Source organism: Manis pentadactyla, chromosome 6 (genome assembly GCF_030020395.1).
Source record: "Manis pentadactyla isolate mManPen7 chromosome 6, mManPen7.hap1, whole genome shotgun sequence".
In the NCBI taxonomy this organism is placed as follows: domain Eukaryota; kingdom Metazoa; phylum Chordata; class Mammalia; order Pholidota; family Manidae; genus Manis; species Manis pentadactyla.
In genome coordinates this window covers 64155916-64176197 of record NC_080024.1, presented here as the reverse complement: position 1 = coordinate 64176197, position 20282 = coordinate 64155916, and the positions used below count along the sequence as shown (strand labels likewise).

The 20282-nt window shown below is 35.6% G+C and overlaps 1 protein-coding gene across 3 annotated transcripts in view; it reads left to right on the top strand.

The window, feature by feature from the left end:
* HAT1 (histone acetyltransferase 1) overlaps positions 1-10029 on the top strand; it is a 69949-nt gene extending 59920 nt beyond the window's left edge. For all 3 annotated transcript variants that reach the window (XM_036879132.2, XM_036879133.2, XM_036879134.2), the window contains exon 11: positions 9737-10029. In XM_036879132.2, coding sequence (XP_036735027.1) covers positions 9737-9904 — 168 coding nt within the window. In that variant the 3' untranslated portion in view covers positions 9905-10029. The remainder of the gene's footprint in view (positions 1-9736) is intronic.
* The last annotated feature ends 10253 nt before the right edge of the window (positions 10030-20282 follow it).

Here is a 20282-nt window from a genome sequence, read left to right as displayed (position 1 = left end):
TATATCCTCGTGTTGGACTGACCTTTTTATCATTATGTAATGTCCTTTGTCTCTTTTGACTTTCTTTGTTTTGAAGTCTATTTTGTCTGATACAAGTACTGTAACTCCTGCTTTTTTCTTCCTGTTAGTTGCATGAAATATCTTTTTCCATCCCTTTACTTTCAGTCTGTGTACGTCTTTGGGTTTGAAGTGAGTGTCTTGTAGGCAGAATATAGATGGGTCTTGTTTTTTAATCCATTCAGTGACTCTTTGTGTTTTGTTTCGTGCATTCAGACCATTTACATTTAGGGTGGTTATTGACAGGTATGTACTTATTGCCATTGCAGGCTTTAGATTCGTGGTTACCAAAGGTGCAAGGGTAATTCCCTTATTATCTAACAGTCTAATTTAATTCACTTTGTGTACTATTACAGACACCACCTAAAGGTTCTTTTTTTTTTTTTTCTCCTTTTTCTTCCTCCTCCATTCTTTGTATGTTATGAATCATGTTCTGTGCTCTTTGTCTATCCCTTGGGTGATATCTATTTAGCCTTAGAAATACTTCCATCTATAGGAGTCCCTCCAAAATGCACTGTAGAGGTGGTTTGTGGGAGGTAAATTCTCTCAACTTTTTCTTATCTGAAAATCGTTTAATCTCTCCTTCAAATTTAAATGATAACCTTGCCAGGTATAGTATTCTTGGTTCAAGGCATTAAACCTGCTTCATTGCATTAAATATATCATGCCACTCCCTTCTGCCCTGTAAGGTTTCTGTTGAGAAGTCTGATTGATAGCCTGATGGGTTTTGCTTTCTATGTGATCTTTTTTCTCTCTCCAGCTGCTTTTAAAAGTCTGTTAGTTATAAGAATCTTACTGACATAATTTTCCAGAGTAAGCTATCAGCTTTCATTTGCTTAAATACTAATCTCAAGAATAGTCTACCAATGGTTATTTTTTTCTTTCATTTGTTTAAGTCTTTTGTCTCTTCTCATTTGTCTTACATAGTCTGTGTTTGCCTTTGCTCCCTTCCTAAATTTGACCTTAACCTGCCGTTTGTAAACTAACCTCTGTACTTTACCATGGCTGAAATTACAATGTTTACCTTTCTTTTTTAACATTCATTCTTTTTGACCCTTTCACCCCCAGATACTTTTTTTTTCATCTTCCATTTTTCCATGTAACTCAGAAATTTCCCCTTTTACATCAGGTTTGGCCTCATTATCATTTGGCCATTATTAAGGTAGATTTTGGCCATACCAACCTGTATGAATGAGGATTTCCTATGAGAGTTGCAGCTGGGCAGTAAACTGATTGGGGACAATATTTGTTAATTTATTCAACAAATAATCATTGAGAACCTGACATGCAGTTGCTACATTTATTATATACCTGCAGGCTTATATAGTACAATAGCTGGGAGCATAAATGACAAATCCAGATATGTCTTAAAATTTAAGGAGAAAGTAATTTAAATAACTTAAGAGTAATTAATATATCAAATACACATAGCTTTGATTTTCCTACATTAATTCAACTTTTACTTGTTGTAGAGTCTGCTTTATAGAGAATGTTTTATTTTGGGTCGCACAACTCATTGAATTCTAATTCTTTTATAGCATTTTGTTATTTTGCATTCCAACTGTATTTCCTAATTTGTCATTGTAATTCTGTTCAAATGTGTCACATTCTGACTACAAATAATAATTTGCCTATGACTAGAAATCATTATTATATCTTAAATTTGTATACATATATAGTTTTTTGTGTCATATTGTTGAGCAACTTGATGGACCAATTTTTCAATCTTATGAACTACCATCTAACAGGTTGTAATAAGTCATAATGGTCTTTCTTTACAAAAATTGTCCAAAGTAGCATTTTAGCTTCAATGTTTATCAATTCAGAAACAGTAAAGAATTGGTAGATATAGTACTCACCAAATGTTTTAATTTTTAAGTAATACTAATTTGTTAGCTGGAAACTTTCTTTATGATGAAACTTGAGCATATAGGACAATATAATGAGATGTAACCATGGCAGCATTTAAGAGTACAGTCATATTTTGGAGATACCAAGAGTTTTGTTCCAGACCAGTACAATAAAGTGAGTATCACTTTAGATTCGTGGTCATACGATAAAGCAAGTCAAGACAAAGCAAGTCAAACGAATTTTTTGGTTTTCTGATGCATATAAAAGTTATGTTTACACTACGCTGTAGTCTGTTAAGTGTGCAACAGTGTTATGTCTGACAAAAACTATGTAAATGCCTTAATTAAAAAATAATTTCATTGCTGAAAAGTGCTAATTGTCATCTGAGCTTCCAGTGACTCATACATAAACTTTTTTGCTGGTGGGGAGGGTCTTTTCTCAGTGTTGATGGATGCTGACTTCTCAGAGTGGTATTGCTGAAAGTTGGGGTGGCTGTGCAATTTCTTAAAATATGACAACAGTGAAGTTTTCTGCACTGATTGACTGTTCGTTTCACAAAAAATTTCTTTGTAGCATGTGATGCTGTTTGATAGCATTTTACCCACAGTAGAACTTCTTTCAGAATTGGAGTCAGTCTTCTCAAACCCTGCCACTGCTTTATCAACTAAATTTATGTAATATTCTATATCCTTTGTTGTCATTTCAACAATCTTTACAGCATCTTCTCTAGGAGTAGCTTCCATCTCCAGAAACCACTTACTCTGCTCATCCATAAGAAGCAACTCCTCATCCATTCAAGTTTGATCATGAGATGCAGCAATTCAAATTGACACATCTTCAGGCTCCACTTCTAATTCTAGTTATTGTGCTGTTTCTGCCACATCTGCCATTGCCTTCTGCACTGAAGTCTTGAAACCCTCAAAACCACCCGTGAAAGTTGGAATCAACTTCTTCCAAATTCCTGTTAATGTTGATACTATGACTTCTTCCCATCAATCACAGATGTTCTTAATAGCATCTAGAATGGTGACTCCTTTCCAGAAAGTTTTCAGTTTACTTTGCCCAGAACCATCAGAGGTATCAGTGTGGCAGCTGCAGGCTTACAAAATGTATTTCTTTAGTAATAAGACTTGAAAGTTGGAATTCCTGCCTGATCCATGGCCTGTAGAATGAAATGTTATGTTTGGAGGCATAAAAACAACATTAATCTTGTTGTACATCTCCATGAGAACTCTTGGGTGACCAGGTACCTTGTCAGGAAGCAGTAATATTTTGAAAGGTATCTTTTTTCTGAGCAATGTTTCTCAACAGTGGACTTAAAATATTGAGTAAACCATGTTGTGAACAGATGTCCTGTCATTTAGGCATTGTGCACTTAAAGAGCACAGAGTAGATTTAGCATAATTCTTAAGGGCCTTAGGATTTTCAGCATGGTCATGAACATTGGCTTCAACTTAAAGTCACCAGGTACATTAGCCTAACAAGAATTAGCCTGTCCTTGGAAGCTTTGAAGCCAGGCATTGACTTCTCTCTAGCTGTGAAAGTCCTAGATGGCATCTTCTTCCAATAAAAGATTCCCTTGTCTACATTGAAAATCAGTTGTTAAGTGTAGCCACCTTCATTAAAATGATCTTAGCCAGATCTTCTGGATAACTGCTGCAGCTTGCACTTTTATGTATGGAGACTACTTCTTTCCTGAAACTTCATGAACCAACTTCTGCTAGCTTCCACATTTTCTTCTGCAGAGTCCTCAGTTCTCTCAGCCCTCATAGAATTGAAGAGAGTTAGAACCTTGCTCTAGATAAGGCTTTGGTTTAAGGGAATACTGTGGCTGGTTTGATCATCTATCTATACAATCCAAACTTTCTCCATATCAGCAGTAAGACTGTTTTGTTTTCTTATCATCTGTGTGTTCACTGGAGTAGCACTTTTAATTTCCTTCAAGAACTTTTCCTTTGTATTCACACCGTGGCTAACTGGTGCAAGAGGCCTAGTTTTCGGGCCTCTCAGCTTTTGATATGCCTTCCTCACTAAGCTTAATCATTTCTAACTTTTGATTTAAAGTGAGAGACATGTGACTTTTCCTTTCATTTGAACATTTGAAGGCCATCATATGGTTATTCATTGGCTTAATATCAAAATTGTGTCTCAGAGGAAAGGAGAGGAAGAGAGTTGGGGCAGTGGCCAGTCAATGGTGCACTCAGAACACACACATTTATCAGTTAAGTTGCTGTTTTATACGGGTGCAGTTGATGATGCCCCAAAGCACATACAGTAGTAACATCAAAGATTACTGATCACAGATCATAACATATATTAATAATGAAAAAATTGGAAATGTGCGATTATCAAAATGTTACCCAGAGACACAAAGTGAGCAAATGCTGTTGGAAAAATGGCACCAATAGACTTGCTCAATGCAGGGTTGCCTCAGACCTTCAATTTATAAAAAATAGAGTATCTGCAAAAGTGCAGTGAGGTATGTTGGTATTAAAACTGTTTTCTTAAAGTATTGTATTTTGCATCTCAGATGCTTATGTGACATTTTCTATAGGCAGAAGTAGCAAATGAGAGATGATTTTTTTAATATGTATGTGTGTATATATATATATATATGTATTTTTTGCTATTATTAATATACAATTACATGAGCAACAGTGTGATTACTAGATTCCCCCCATTATCAAGTCCCCCCCGAATACCCCATTACAGTCACTGTCCATCAGCGTAGTAAGATGCTATATAGAGTCATTACTTGTCTTCTCTGTGCTATACTGCCTTCTCCATGCCTGCCCCCCGCTACATTATGTGTGCTAATTGTAATGCCCGTTTCCCCCTTACCCCTCCCTTCCCACCCACCCTCCCCAGTCCCTTTCTCTTTGGCAACTGTTAGTCCATTCTTGGGTTCTGTGAGTCTGCTGCTGTTTTGTTCCTTCAGTTTTTGCTTTGTTCTTATGCTCCACAGATGACTAAAATCATTTAGTACTTGTCTTTCTCCGCCTGGCTTATTTCACTGAGCATAATACCCTGTGGCTCCATCCATGTTGTTGCAAATGGTAGGATTTGCTTTCTTATGGCTGAATAATACTCCATTGTGTATATGTACCACATCTTCTTTATCCATTCATCTACTGATGGACACTTAGGTTGCTTCCATTTCTTGACTATTGTAAATAGTGCTGAGATAAACATAGGGTTGCATATGTCTTTTTGAGACTGGGAAACTGCATTCTTAGGGTAAATTCCTAGGAGTGGAATTCCTGGGGCAAATGGTATTTCTCTTTTGAGTTTTTTGAGGAACCTCCATACTGCTTTTCACAATGGTTGAACTAGTTTACATTCCCACCAGCAGTGTAGGAGGGTTCCCCTTTCTCCACATCCTTGTCAGCATTTGTTGTTCCTATTCTTTTCTATGTTGGCCATCCTAACTGGCGTGAGGATATCTCACTGTGTTTTTAATTTGCATTTCCCTGATAAATAGCAATGTGGAGCATCTTTTCATGTGCCTGTTGGCCATCTGAATTTCTTCTTTGGAGAAGTGTCTGTTCATATCCTCCACCCATTTTTTAATAGGGTTGTTTGCTTTTTGGGTATTGAGACATATGAGTTCTTTATATATTTTGGATGTTAACCCCTTGCCAGATATGTCATTTACAGATATATTCTCCCATGGGAGATGATGATTTCCAAGTATAAATACTTGCCAGGTTATGCCAATTAGTGGGAATTTCTATAGTTCATAAAAAACAAGTATTTTATACTCTTAAAGAATGATAATTATTTTTTATATTATTAAGTATCCACACCTATTTAGCAAGTTCACCTTTCTGAACAACTGAAAACTGGTTATTAAAGTCTTCAGGCGTCTTCAGGCGTGTAATAGCCAAAATGGGTATCATCATCCCTGCACTAAATCTTTTACACAGATTGCAAATCTTTCAGATACTTGTTCAGGCCATATTTATAGTAAAGCGCATTTTAATAAATACAGTATCTCACTGAGAAAACCAAGAAAGCTTGAGGGTGCCCCTTCGCACTTTGAGTTGATAGCCACAATGTATGGTATAGCAAACCTACCACAGATTTTGGGAAAGTATAGAAATTAGTTAAATGTCCTGTAGGCATGGGATGAATGATAAGATTCCCTCGTTATTTATATACAGATGATTTTCTCCACAATTTTTCATTCTAGCCTGATATTTATGAACTTTGTTATAACAAATTCACAAATGCAGAATTACATTTAAGAATAAAATAAAATTGCTTAATATTGAGTGTGGTTTAGGATTTTTTTCTTTTAGCTCTTTAAAATGTATGCTTTGTGGGGGAAGTGTTGAAGTGTAAAATTTAAACCATTTTTAGTTTTAACACATTTTATGAAAAATTATAATTTTGATTATCACTAAACTATTACTGAAATATGGAATAAGTGATCTTGTGATAGCAAAGTCCACCAATTCTGTGCTGCGTTTATTTAAGAGATCAAGTTTACATATCAGCTTAAACACCCTCTCCCACTAAGAAATTATTTGGGTAGATATTAAAAGTACCTTACTTTAAAAGTTCTTTAAACATTGATAATTCATTTATATCAGTGCCAAAAAAGGAGAAAAATAACCTGTATTAAATAGAATCATTTTTAAAAGGCAAAAAAAAGAAACTCCACTTCTGGTATAGAAATAATTTTCAGGTGTTCAAAAAATAAATTTGAACAATTTGGCTGAAAAAGAGAACGTGCAGCTGCTTGATTTTAGCATTAAAGGTTTTACATTGTGTCATGGGCATATTTTAATTCATAATTGGTTTACAAATATAAAATATAGAATCACAGTTATACTATCATTGGATTTGGAATTAGGAAACCCAGTTTTGAGGTTTAGTTCTACCTTTTACAAATTATATGACTGTCGATAGCTTATTAGTATCTAGATGTTAGGCTTGGCTTCCTTAAAATGGAAATGCCTCCATAATGAGGAAGTGAACAGAAAGATAAAATACACTGTGCATGTTTTTAATGATGTCTTTTGAGAAGTCTTTGGAAGTATATGCCTCCATGCCATTACTATTTTTAAATTCCCATTAAAGAACCTTATCTCTATACTTCACATAAGAGAGAACTAGGTCAGCAGATTGAAATTAAGGAGCCCTGAGAGGTGCTAGCATTTTTTAGATTATATTTGAAATTCCACTTGCAACCTGTAAAAACTAGGCAACAAGAAAGGATTATTTTCTGGAAATGAATTCATACTCAAGCCAAATGTTAACAAATAAATTGACATCAATACCATCTTTAATTCATTTGTCTGCATTAATTAAAAGTTACCAATAGCCCTAATCTGTGAAGGAATTAAGTTTTTATTTGTAGAGGGAGAAAAATATTCTGATGTTTATAGAATATTTTTCAATCTTCAGGAATTCTATGTACATTTCAGTTTTTCATTTATACCCCCAGTGTATGTCACTTAGCTGGATAGTGGTGTTTCCCAAAAAGTTTGTTTTTTGATACATTCATTAAAAGGTTTATATCATACTTACACAAAGCAGAATGTGTGCAATTTAAGAAATATTAAAGGTTAATAAAATCAGTTTTTAAAAATTGAACCATACTTTACCTGCTCACAGGGATTTATATGCATAGTTTTGTATTTTTTCTATAAAGCTATTATATGTATTTTTTATTCCTAGGTACCTAGAACTCTTAAATTTAATTCATAGATTTACTGCCTTGCCAATAAAAATTACAATAGAGTTTAGTTCTGTCACCATTTGAAAAAAACTGACAATGAAGAATGTGATAAGGAGTGGGTAGATAAACTGGGGAAGTAAGCTCTCAAGAGATTTTAAAACAGCATAGTAATTTAAAACAGTATGTTACTGGCACATGACTCATTCTGTAGGTTATTTGGAATAGAATATATGGTTGGAGGTATCTTCAGGCAGTGGAGCTAGATTATTTAATGTTATAACTGGTTGGCAATTTAGGAAAATAGCATATATTCCTATCACCACAGTAATTTTTGGGGTATTACACTTTAGGATCCTGAGCTGTCTTTTTAAATTAGAGTTCTCTTATACAGTGCAATTGTGCCTCCTGGCAGAAAAATAACTTTTACAACAGAAACAAAGTATTTATTATTCATATAATTGAAGAGTTAAGGAAGGAATAATACATTGTCTTTCCAGTCCTGAGAAGCAATAAATGTGACATTTCATCAGTTCTGTACAACTAATATTCAAAGTGTGGTCAGTAGATCAGCAGTAGCATCCCATACTGGAAATGCATACACTGCACCCCAGACGTTCTCAATCAGAATCTGCATTTTAACAGTGTTCCCAGGTGACCTTTATACACATTCAAGTTTGAGAAGCACTGCTTTTAGTCGGCATCTTATATTAAGGGAATTTTTTTTTTCTGATTATAGTAGTGGCAAACTCATTTACTTATTATTAGTCCACCAATTTAGACCCAGGATCAACCTAACTTTTTTGTAGCATCAGTAAAGGCTTACCTCCAAACTTTATTGTTACCTTGTTTTGTGGTTATAAATTTAGCTTCATTTTGAGCTTTTAAATAGGGGTCATGACACATTTGCCTAGTATTCCAGATTATATTAGGGTTCCCTTTAAGGGACATTTATTAGTTTTTAGGATGGATTTAAGATACTGTTTTTAGGGTTTATTTGGTTTTTTAAAATTCTTTTGAAAGACAGTAAGAATACAGACTTGCAACCAGATCATTAGGGTTTGGACCCTGTTTCTCAGGCTGCTTGCTACTTCTATGACAAGTTACTAAACCTACACCTTTTTTCTTCACCTATCAATTGTGGAAAATTATAGTACCTGTCTTAACAGAGTTGTTAGGATTACATGAATATGTGTGATTTCTAATCTCTTCATAAAGTTAACTCTATATGCACTAATAAAAGAGGATTGATAGAATCTAGGACAGTTTATCTAAAATGCATTAAAGTTTGCTATATTGCAGAATTGTCACCCAGCCAGGAACCTTGGGGGACATTCTTCATTCTTCCCACATCACCCAGTTTTTTCTTCCCAAAATTTGCTGTCCCCTCCATCTCTGCTGCTGCTGTCTTGGTTCATCAAGACTCTTGCTTGACTTCTTGGCAGTAGGTGCTCACTTGGCTCTCCAGTCCCACCCTCAGCGTTACTAACTCAGTACTGTTCTCGGATTCTAGTAGCAGCAAGCTCATGGACTGCGTAAACGTTGTTGTTACCAGCTCTCTACTGCAGGCTTTTCAGTGTGGTAGTTTCCTTCTCAGTAAAATGGGGAGCGTTTAATAAGATAATGTATGTCTGGATACTAGAGACTCAATAAATGCTAGTTAAAGGGTGACAGTGTTTGGGTTATCATTCTGAAACTCCTTTAACAATTTATGTTAAAATTAATATGTGGTCCATAAATACCTCACTGGTTAAGAGTATTTAGGAATAAGCATAGTAGTGGCAGGAAGAAGCCTGGGATAAAAATCAATGATTGATAGTGAAATGAAGAATAATAGCACTTAATTTCAGTTGTCTTTCTTCAGTTAATATATTCTATTTATTAAATATTTGAGCATCTACACTGGCCACTTATTTATTATGCTTTGGAGAGGGGGCTGTTAGTCACATAACTATTATCATCATTGGACACAAATTCCAGCTCTTCTCCTTTTAAAGGGTTAGTAATACATGGTTAACATAATGATTAGGCTTACTTAAGAAAAAAACTGTATGGGACAAATTGGGGCATATTTCTACTACTACTATTTTTAATATCGGACACTCAGCTTTCTTAGTCTAACCAGTAATTGTGTTTGTTGCTTAGAAAAAGCAGAGAGATCTTGCTAAAATGAGAAAATGTCTCAGACCAGAAGAACTGACAAACCAGATGAACCAAATAGAAATAAGCATGCAACATGAACAGCTGGAAGAAAGCTTTCAGGAACTTGTGGAAGATTACCGACGTGTTATTGAACGCCTTGCTCAAGAGTAAAGATTACACTATTCTGTACAGGAAGTTTTGCAAATTTCTGTACATAGTGTGGAAAATCTGTGATGACTTTAATTTTCAAATCTTGTAACATTTGCTTACATTAAAAGTTGTCTATCCTACCTTTAGTTGAATGTTTTCTTTTGGAGATTGTATATTTTAAAATACTGTTTAGAGTATATGAACATATATTACATTAAAAAAAAAAACTTCTGAAATACCAATGCAATTGTTCCCTTAAACAGTGTAAAAAAATGCTTAGTTGTCATATGTTAATTTGTGGTGACACGGTTTTTAAAACCTATGCTAAACTTTTTCCATCTTGTTAAAAACCTTTAGGTTTAAGCTTTCCTTATCATTCATCCCACACTTTGCTTCTAAGATTTTACATATGGCCTTTAAAACACATTTTTAAAAGTCTTCCTAGTAATCTTGTTTTTCATATGTGATTTCTCTGAAAGGGAAATTTTTCCTAGTATGGATTTGTTTTGTTTTAAATAAACTCCTATTAAATACTTAGGGGATAGGATGGGTAAGAGAGAGAAGGGGAACTAGATACAGCCTAAAACCTAAATGTTTGGCATCAGATATTAATTGAAGATAATTTAGAAGTTTGCCATAAACATTTTATTAATATTTATGAAAATCCAATTTGCCATCATTATTGAAATATCTTGCATAAGATGACATATGTATCTGTTGTGATCTGTTACAAGGTCATCAAGATGTTAAAACCCAAAATGAAAAAAAAAAGTAATGATAAATTGGTTAATAAAGTCTATTTTTATTGGGATATAAATAAATTGCTTGCTACAGAACCATGGAAAGTAAAAGCTTGATGTTCATAGTGTATGCCAGTAAGTGAGGTATTGTATAAATATCAAACATGTAACATAAGTTGAACTTTACTTTTAAAATCTTATTTGTAAGACAAAATCCTAATTTGGACAAGCACTATCATCTTTAGATCAGCTTTCTATAAGTAAAACCTGTCAAGCACAGGACAGGCAAAGTAACTCTGGACGCAAAATAGCTGTAGCCAACCTGCAGCTTATCAGTGGCCTGAACCCTTAGAATGAGGATGCTGCAAAAGCTTCAAACAGCCCCATCTCAGAAGCTTATATATAGATACAACTTGTTTATTTCTGAGAGTGTGTGTGTATGTATATATATAGATATATATATACATACACACACACATAGTTACAGATAGAATGAACTCTTTTAGTTCAGATCCTTTCTGAATCTGTATGAAAGCAATTTGTTTTCCATCTAAATTAGGTAATTCTTAATTTTTTTATTGAAAATTCTCAATTGATACTTAAAAGAAGAGCTCCAGGGAATAAAAAGAAAAAAATCAGTACAATCTAAACAAATTATCTTTCAATGTACTTTTTATGTAGAAACTAGGAAAAGCCAATACGACCCCATTTTCTTTTTTGGTATCAATCTACAATTACATGAGGAACATTATGTTCACTAGACTGCCCCCTTCACCAAGTCCCCGCCCCCCACAAACCCCATTGCAGTCACTGTCCATCAGCATAGTCCCATTTTCTTTTTTAAGCAATGTTCTATACTCAGTTCATAGATAAAGATCTGGTTTAGCATGAATCTCTGGGACTTGAAAGGCCGTATCTTCCTCTGGAGCTACAAGGGTAAAAATCTGATAGATCTATGCCTTGGATAAGATAAATAGCAGGATAGATGTACAGGACAATTTATGAAACCTAACACAGCCATTCTGTAGGCCTACTGGTAACTTTTCCACCCTCTAGTCGTCGCCTTCCTGCCTTTTATCATACATATACACATCTACTGTATGTAGTTGTTGCTTTTACCTTTTTCACTCTTCCCCCCCTCCACAGCCCTTAATTTTTTCCTTGTTTTCTCCAAATTGCATTTTCTCTACATGTAAGTCACTTTCCATTCTGAACATGTTTTTTATCTGCAAAATGAGGTTGTTCTAGAATGATCTCTAGGCTCCCTCCCTGTTAAAGTATCTGTTTATGCTTGTCACTTATGCTTAAAGCTTTTATACCAAGATGTGAGTGTAGATGTGGTATATGTCTAAAATAAAGCATTTTTATAAATCACAAAATTTAGTTATACATGGGTTAGTTTATGTGTGAGAGGAAAAAAAAAAAAAAACTTTATGTCCCTGCTTGTCTTCAGATTGCAGGAGTCCCAGCTTGTTGTACCAGAGCTTTGTTGATCTGAAAACTTACCTGGTCCACCACCATCCTTGCCTACTAGAGGAAAGCCAAGAGCAAAGCTCCCAGTGCCATATCAGATAGTGATTAGAATCATAGACCTTACAGGTCAGATGATTTAGTTCCTTAAATTCATCCTTAAATTCTTTTGTTAAAATTTCAAGGCCAGTTTAACAATACTAAATACTAAGGTACCTATAATTCTTTCTTCCAAATGAAATTATTTTACATTTGTATATTATCTCTATATACATTGAACAGAGTATTTTCTTTTTAACAAACATCTGTAGTGTTCAAAATGGTTCTCAGAGTTGTACAATATTTCATGTTGATGTGCCCATATTAAACCATATGCCTTGGTTTTTTTATTATAGACAACATTCAAATGAATTAATGTCTTTGTATATATATGTTTTTGTATCTGTTAAGTCATTTCATTAAGATAAGTTCCTGTGAAAGACAATCAAGAGTAGGAATATTCCTGTGGCTCAGTTATAATCATGTCATAATTTTCCAGAACGTTTTATAAATTACTAATATGAATATGTATACAGGTTTTAACAATTTCAGTGGCAAGAGATGTTGATTTTGTTGTTTCATAAGTATAAAATCTCATTTATTTTCCTTTTGCTTAATGGGATCCTGAATATTTTCCCAAGTTTTTGTGAAATGTTTTTCCTTGTATGAATTATCTATTTCATATTTAAAAATTTGACTTTTGGGATCTACACTTTAATTCTATAGATGGACAATAGGTCCGGAGGTTCATTTGCTAAAGGTCATGCTGTGAATTAGTGGCAAAGCCAGGGTTATACCTAGGCTCCTGACTTCCACTCCTCCATCTCATCTTCCATCAAGTAGGACAGCCAAATCTTAAGCATGCCAGCCCACTAGGCTCTTTGCAAGAAGGGCTTCTTTCATCACCATCTGGAAAATAACTCACTTGCATGACATTGGCCCTGGTCACCAGACAAATACCCCAACTGCCCTCTTGTTTTTATAACTTGGAGAAGCAGGTTATGAGGAAAAGGATGTTTGATCATAATGACTCAAATTCTTGGTGCCTTGAAATACAGCTTTGAAGTTTCTCATTTCCTCTCAACATTTTCAACTCTGAACATCTACAACTTTGTTTCCATATTCCTTTACATCTTTACTGTAATACATATTTCACTCTTGTATTATGTGTTACAGTGGAATTAGACAGTACACTTAATAAGTAGTAAGCACATAGTACAAAAATGCAAAAGGGAATACCATGGAAAGTTCCTCACCCCAACCTTCCAAAAACAACTAGTTTCTGATACATTGGTATCTTTCAGAGCTATATGCATAAATGAGCATATATGTATATGTTTTATATATCATATATACATATGGTAACCTCCCACATATATTCTCTTGTTTTTAAACAATGTCTTGGGGATTAGAGCTATCTTGTTTAATGGCTGCATAGGGAATACTGTATGGATATACCACAAGTTCCCCTGCTAGTCCCTATTAGGTTGGTTGGTTTTAGTATTTTCCATTACAAACAAAGCTGCCATGCATATTCTTGTACATGTGCTGTGCATATATGTGCAAGTATACCTATATATTAAAGCCCCAGATATCATGGACTTTAGTCTGACCTCATTCTTAACAGTAGCTATACTACAACAGTTAAAATTATTAACATGAATTAAGGTAACAGAAGCTTGATGCTGTGCCAATCTGAAGTAAACTCTATGCAAATAGGAGCTTATTGGACTTCTCCAGCCATCCTCTCATGACTAGAAGTATCTTAAAGGCACAATGATTTGAATGCTTAGGCATATGCACTTGACTTATTTCTTTAGTCTTGCTTACCTCTTAATTGTTATTATCCAGAAGAATTGCTCTACAGCAGGGTTTTGCAACCTTGGCACTATTGATATTTTGGGTCAGATCACTTGTGTACTGATGGCTGGTTAACAGCATCCCAGGTTTCCACCCACTAGATACCAGTAGCACTATTCCCATCTCCAGTTGTAACAACCAAACATGTCTCCAGACATTGCAATATGTCCTCGAAGCAAAATCACCCTTGGTTGAGTACCACTGCCAAATGGGATTGAATATCCATCCAGTCTAAGCACTATTTTTTGTACACAACATGGACATAGTAGAAAATTCAAAATGAGTGAGAAATAAGCTCTCCTTCCCACGCAGTCACCCAATTCACTTCTCCAGAGACAATTTTACCAGTTTCTCTTTTGCCCCTCATAGTTACTTATCAGTCTGCAAACATAATATTTTGTCTTAATTTTTTAGTTTATCACAAATGATAGACTATATGCAATACTCGGAATATCACTTTGACTTTAAACACCTTGATTGTAAACAGCTGTTTGATTCCATAGTTTGATGTCAGTGTGTTAAACTCAATCCTATATTAATGGACATTTAGATTATTTCCTATCTTCTGCTCTTACAAGCAGTGTTGCAATTAATATTCTTGTGCATACCCCATTTTGTGTATGTCGGAATATGCATGCCAAACATTGATGGAACTGCTGAGTGAAAAGGTATGGACATTTTACATTTTGGTCATTGGCACACATTTGAAACAACAGAAATTTGAATATGGGCTCATATTAGGTAATAGGGAATTTTGTTAACTTTCATAGTTGAGATAATGGTATTATGATTATGCAGGAGAATGTCTTTATTCCTAGGAGTCACAGGCTGAAGTATTTTAGGAGTAGAGTCAAAGCATCTGCAACTTACATTAAAATGGTCCAGAAAAAAAATGCGTAGGTGCTATATATATATATATATATATATATATATATATATATATATATATATACACACACACACACACATACATAGAAACATGCATAGACATATACACAAAAAAATGAAAGCAAAAGTGACAAAATTTAAACTATTGAATCTAGGTGGAAGATATATATACAGGTGTTCACTATATGATTCAACCTTTCATTTAAAATTTTCAAAATAAAAATTGGGAAAGAAAAGATACTGCATATGTGAAACAGTATGAAAAAGAAACAGTGAATAAGAAAGAGCTCCTAGTTCCAATTCTAAGAGCAGAAACGTGGAGTATGGAGTTGAAGAAACTTCCCAGAATATCAAAAAGAAAATGTGACAGAAAAGACAAATTGATGTGGGAAATCTTATAGCCAGCTTATTTTCATTTCAGAGAGGAAAAGCAAACAGAAGGATATTAGCAAAGAAAGGGTAATTCCTCAGAGTTGAAGAAATGAATCTTCGAATTAGAAGAGCTCACTGGAAGCTGAGCAAGATTAAATAATCACTAACATTTAATTGAGCATTTAAAATCTGCTAAGCACTGGCATCAATCACCTCAGTTCTCAAAACAACCCTCTGAGGCACATGGTGTTTTCCTAAGGTGAGGCAGGGGGGCTTAGTTTGTACAAGGTCATACAGCTAGTAAGTGACACAGCTAGGATTTTAGCCCAGGTGGTATAATTCACTTGGGTTCTTAACCACTATACCACTTACCAAAAAAATCCACATGTAGGCTAAGTTACTAAATTTCAAAACACTGAGTTTACACACCCTAAATGCTTTCAGAGGGGAAAACAGGTAGCCTGGGAAAGGAGGGGGAATTTAAATAGCACTGGACTTCTTATCAGCTATATAGTTCATACTAAAAGACAATGGAATAATATCTTCAAAGTTTTGATGGGAAATTATTTGGAATCTAGAATCTTATACCCAGATTATCAATCAGAGGTGAGAACAAAATAAAGGAGGTTTTGGAAATCTAAGAAACCGGAAGTCTTGGCTTCACACACTTCCTAAGTTCTTTGCAGATCTGCTTTAGCAGCAGGAAAGTGGAAACAAAGATCATGCTAAAATGTGGAGTACACGAAAGCTTAACTAACCGATTCCACTAAAATGAAATCTGAGATTGACAACTGAATAAATAATATGTCTAAGAAAGTAATTGGTCCAAATAAGAACAGGAAATTACAAACTCCAGAAATTAGTGTACAAGAAAGTCAGAACCCAAATACAATAAACTATAGTTGGCATGGCTTTGAGAAGTAACTAGAAACAAAAACAGTTCAAACAGGTTGAGTAAGGTCAGACTGGGAAACAGTAGGATGGGAGACTTGTATTTTACTGTAAACCCTGTTATAATTGTGTATTTTTAAAAACTTACTTTGATATAAAATTTTGTTTAATATTAATAGATTGTTCACCAACTGAAACTCTATATAATTGTCAAATACAACTGTAAACCAGGGAAAATTTTTAAATAGGTTTACCTGAAGCAGACAAGTGTCACCTTTAAACAGTAAAAGTGTGCTCAGCCCGACTTCCACAAAGCAGAACTCAACAAAAGAAAAGATAGTGCAGAGCTTTCTTTAAAACACAACGAAAAGGAGCAATACTCAGTTCAGTTCTTAAAGGAATCATATTTACCACACACTGTATTTGGCCACCAAAAGCAAACTGTCCCCATCCCTGATACTGGGTCTGTGAATCAACAGACAATATAAAACCAAAGCTTTGAGATTTTTCATGTCATAATTTTGGGGCTTTTTTATTAACCGTGTGGGAACTATAATTGTGTGTAAGATGCTACAAGAATTGCCTTATAAAGGTCTGATAAGAAATATTTTTAAGACCTCCAGTGTTTTAATGTACACAGGCTGGAAAACAGTTGAATCTTCTCTTTTATGACCTTTCTGGGCCTCACTATCTTTATCTTAAAAATGGAAGGTGAAGAGTTAGAGTTGGATTCAGGTGATCTTTGAAGTCCTTTCCAGTTCCTCAACTGTATTCTCTCTCTTCCAACTTAATAACAGTTGGAAAATGTGCTTTGGTTAGACTCTCGGTTCACCTGGACAGTCCTTTAGATTTTTAATTAGTAATTTTGGCAGGTGAATCTCTGCAGAAGTCCTGAGCTGCACAGTCTGTTTGCCTAGCTTTCTGAATCCCCCCTTTGTGAAGGCCGCAGGGCCACCACAGTGAGGCTTGTTTGCTGTCTGCTCCTAGAGCAGCTGCTGCTTTTCTTCCTTTATCCTTTATCAAGCAAAAGAAAATGCAGGGATGTCTGCATGTACTTCAGATGATAATGCTCTCCAAACAGGTTATTCTCTGGGATAAAGTGGATGGGGTAAACACAGAGGAGCTTAGTTCAGTGAGAAGAGAGGTCGAGGCAGCATCTGCCCTCTTGTTTGTTTCAACAGTTTAAGTCTTGGATCTAGAATCTGGTTAGTGAGTGGCGAGCAGAAGTTAAGAAATGCACTACTGCTTAGAGCGTCAGCCAGTTAGGGGAGAGGAGGAGGGGAGAAAGGGACATACAACTGGTTTTCTTGTTCTATTATTAAATCCCTTGTTACTTCATTCCCTCCAGTTTGGAGATTCTTACTGCAGTATATTTTGCATAACTTAATTGACCAAAGAATATTGTTTCATACAGATAGGAAATATCAAAATCACAAGTATTTTCTAATATTAAAGGTCAAACTGCTCTCTATATGAACTGGTCTCACACAATTCTATAGGACCCCATGTTTTTACTCAAACCCACTAAGAAACAGCAAACACAGAACCATAAATCCAGCAAAAGAATATGAGAAAATGACCAGGGATATGACATCATTTCAGAAGGGAAAGAAAAATAAGGCAAACTAAGTAATCTTAAGGGAACGGTGGAAACAGTGAGAGAAGAGAAACAAGTGCAGAGTGAAGAAAAATAGCAAAGAAAATGCACAATAGGCTGCAATAAAGACAAGCGTGACACTTCGCTCCTGGCCTCTTCTACATGCTTTGCCCTGTTGACTTTTATTCAATATAGACATGTGACCATGGTGAAAACAGGTACCTTGCCTTAGAAAGTCCAACAAATGGTATAATAGTATAGAAAAATATGTATCTAGATGAATATATATCAACTTGTTAACAATGATTACCTGGAGAGTACTTTTCTGGGGGACTTCTTTTAGCATTTTTAAAAATGTTTTTCAAGAGCACATACTACATTCATACATGCATAAACAGAAAAGAAAAACAAGACTTAAAAAACAATCCCAAGGAGGTTGACAGCATTTTCCTTTCTCTTCTTTTACAAGTGTAGATTACAGATGGCAAAGGAAGCATTATTTCCCCTTCTCTCACCTTCATCTTTGTGGGAAGTGAAGCAGATTAAACAGGTGTTTTTTCTGTGAACTTATATAATTAGAATTCTGCATTTTTCTCAGTCCTCAGCAGCCAGGGATAGCCAGAATCTGTGTTCCCTTGCACCTGGTATTGCTCCTCTGGGACTTAGGGTCTCAAGAGTATTTGGTCTTTCTTTATGGACAATCATGTGAGCATGTTGGTCTCAGCTTCCCATTAGTTTCTTAAAAACACAGTATTGTATCTCCCTGGAGCCTACAGTAGGCATTTACATATTTATTGATTGGCTGATTGATCACTAAATTCTCTTGGAAGCCTTTTGCCATTCTTCCTTCCTCTGAAGGGAATTCTTCATTCTCCAGAAGTGTATAAGCAGGTACTATTTTTCCAGGGATTCCTAATTGAGAATAGATGGCAGTTGCTAATGGTACATGTTTTTATTTAGATTTCATGGGACAAATGCACACTTCTGCTTTAACCCAAATTCCCTCAGAGCCAGTCCCAAGAGATGAGGTCAGGAAAGTCTTGTCTTTCAAGCCTGCATAGTTCCAAAGGCAACTCTAGCCAAAGCAAGTGGTATCACCAGAAAACTTAGATGTGACAGTGGGGGCTGGGACCATCCTCATCCTCTTCCCCACAGCTTTCCCACACCTCTCACTCAGCCCCGCCACCACTCTTGGTGGGCTACAGCACCAACAATGTGTAGGTTGTTATACTGAAGTAGCATTTCTGCTTACAATCCCCCATATCTTTCAAGCCATGGCATTGAACCAGTTTGAAATGAATGCTGGATAGACGGCCTGAGAGCAGCAACTCCCTTAGAATGATATTTTGGTCTTACCCTACAGCTAAATCAGCCCTCTCTGGTCCCATTCTACTCTGCTTACCCTGACAGGCTGCTCAGGAGGGTGCAGCATGCTATTTGCTGAGCCCATTTGGATTAGGCCTACAAATGGCTGTAGACCCCTAAAATCTTCAGAATTTCAATGTGGGAGGGGCTTGGGTAGGGCAGTCTTGTTAGAAGGAGGGTGGGTTTCATTCACATAGGATTTATATGACTGAGAAAATGTCACTAGACAAATCACAAATAGGAAGGGCAGGAGGGTCCCATACAACTAAAGCCCCAGTCCCCTGGCGCTGGCCCCTTGGCATAGTTGTACGTCAAGAAAACAGCACAGTCAGCAAGGAGAAACCACTTGATTTCTCACAACTGCCTTACATGTGGCATTACTTTCCTCCAAAACATGAAACACGTGCACACTTTCTCTAAGGGCACCTCTAGATTACCCAGTAACATATCCATTATTGACTCAAATAACTGGTATAGGACATGACACTCTGTCAGCACATTGGCTAAGAGGGTACCCTGGAAACTTTCTGCTTGAGCATAAAACCGTTTGAAACTGGACCCTAACTTTAGAGGGTCCAAGTAGCTACTAAAACAGTTGCCTGTTATATGTGCAGATTACATTTATGCAGGACTCCCAAGTTTATGGAAAGAATGTTCATTTTATTTAAAAAAGATAAATAAGTAAAAGTATTTCCTCATGGACAAATTAAAGGGCAGAATTGCAAATATTCTTCTCAAGCCACAGAGAAAAATGCTAAGAAATGATCCTAAAATCAAACCAAAAGGCTAATTTTTTCTGATTCAGTTGGCAAAACTGAGAAGCAAGATTAGGAAGGGAGAATAAAGAGACCACAGGCCAGATGACAGTCCCAGTGAAGCTGTGTGGGCCCAGAGCACTAGTGCTCCTCAGCAGGCTACAGAACCTGCTTTATGCCCACTACGAAATACAGCATTTCACTTAGCTTTACAACATCTACATATATAACAATTGTCTTCTGTAAGTATGTAAGTACCCTAGTCTTCATTTTATTTTATTTATTATTATTTTTAGGATGATACTGAAATCTGGGTTTTATATTCATACATATTAATATGCTTTTTTATTTTTAATAAGGTATCATTGATATACAATCTTACACTCAGGTTTCACAGGAGAAACACTGTGGTTACTACATTC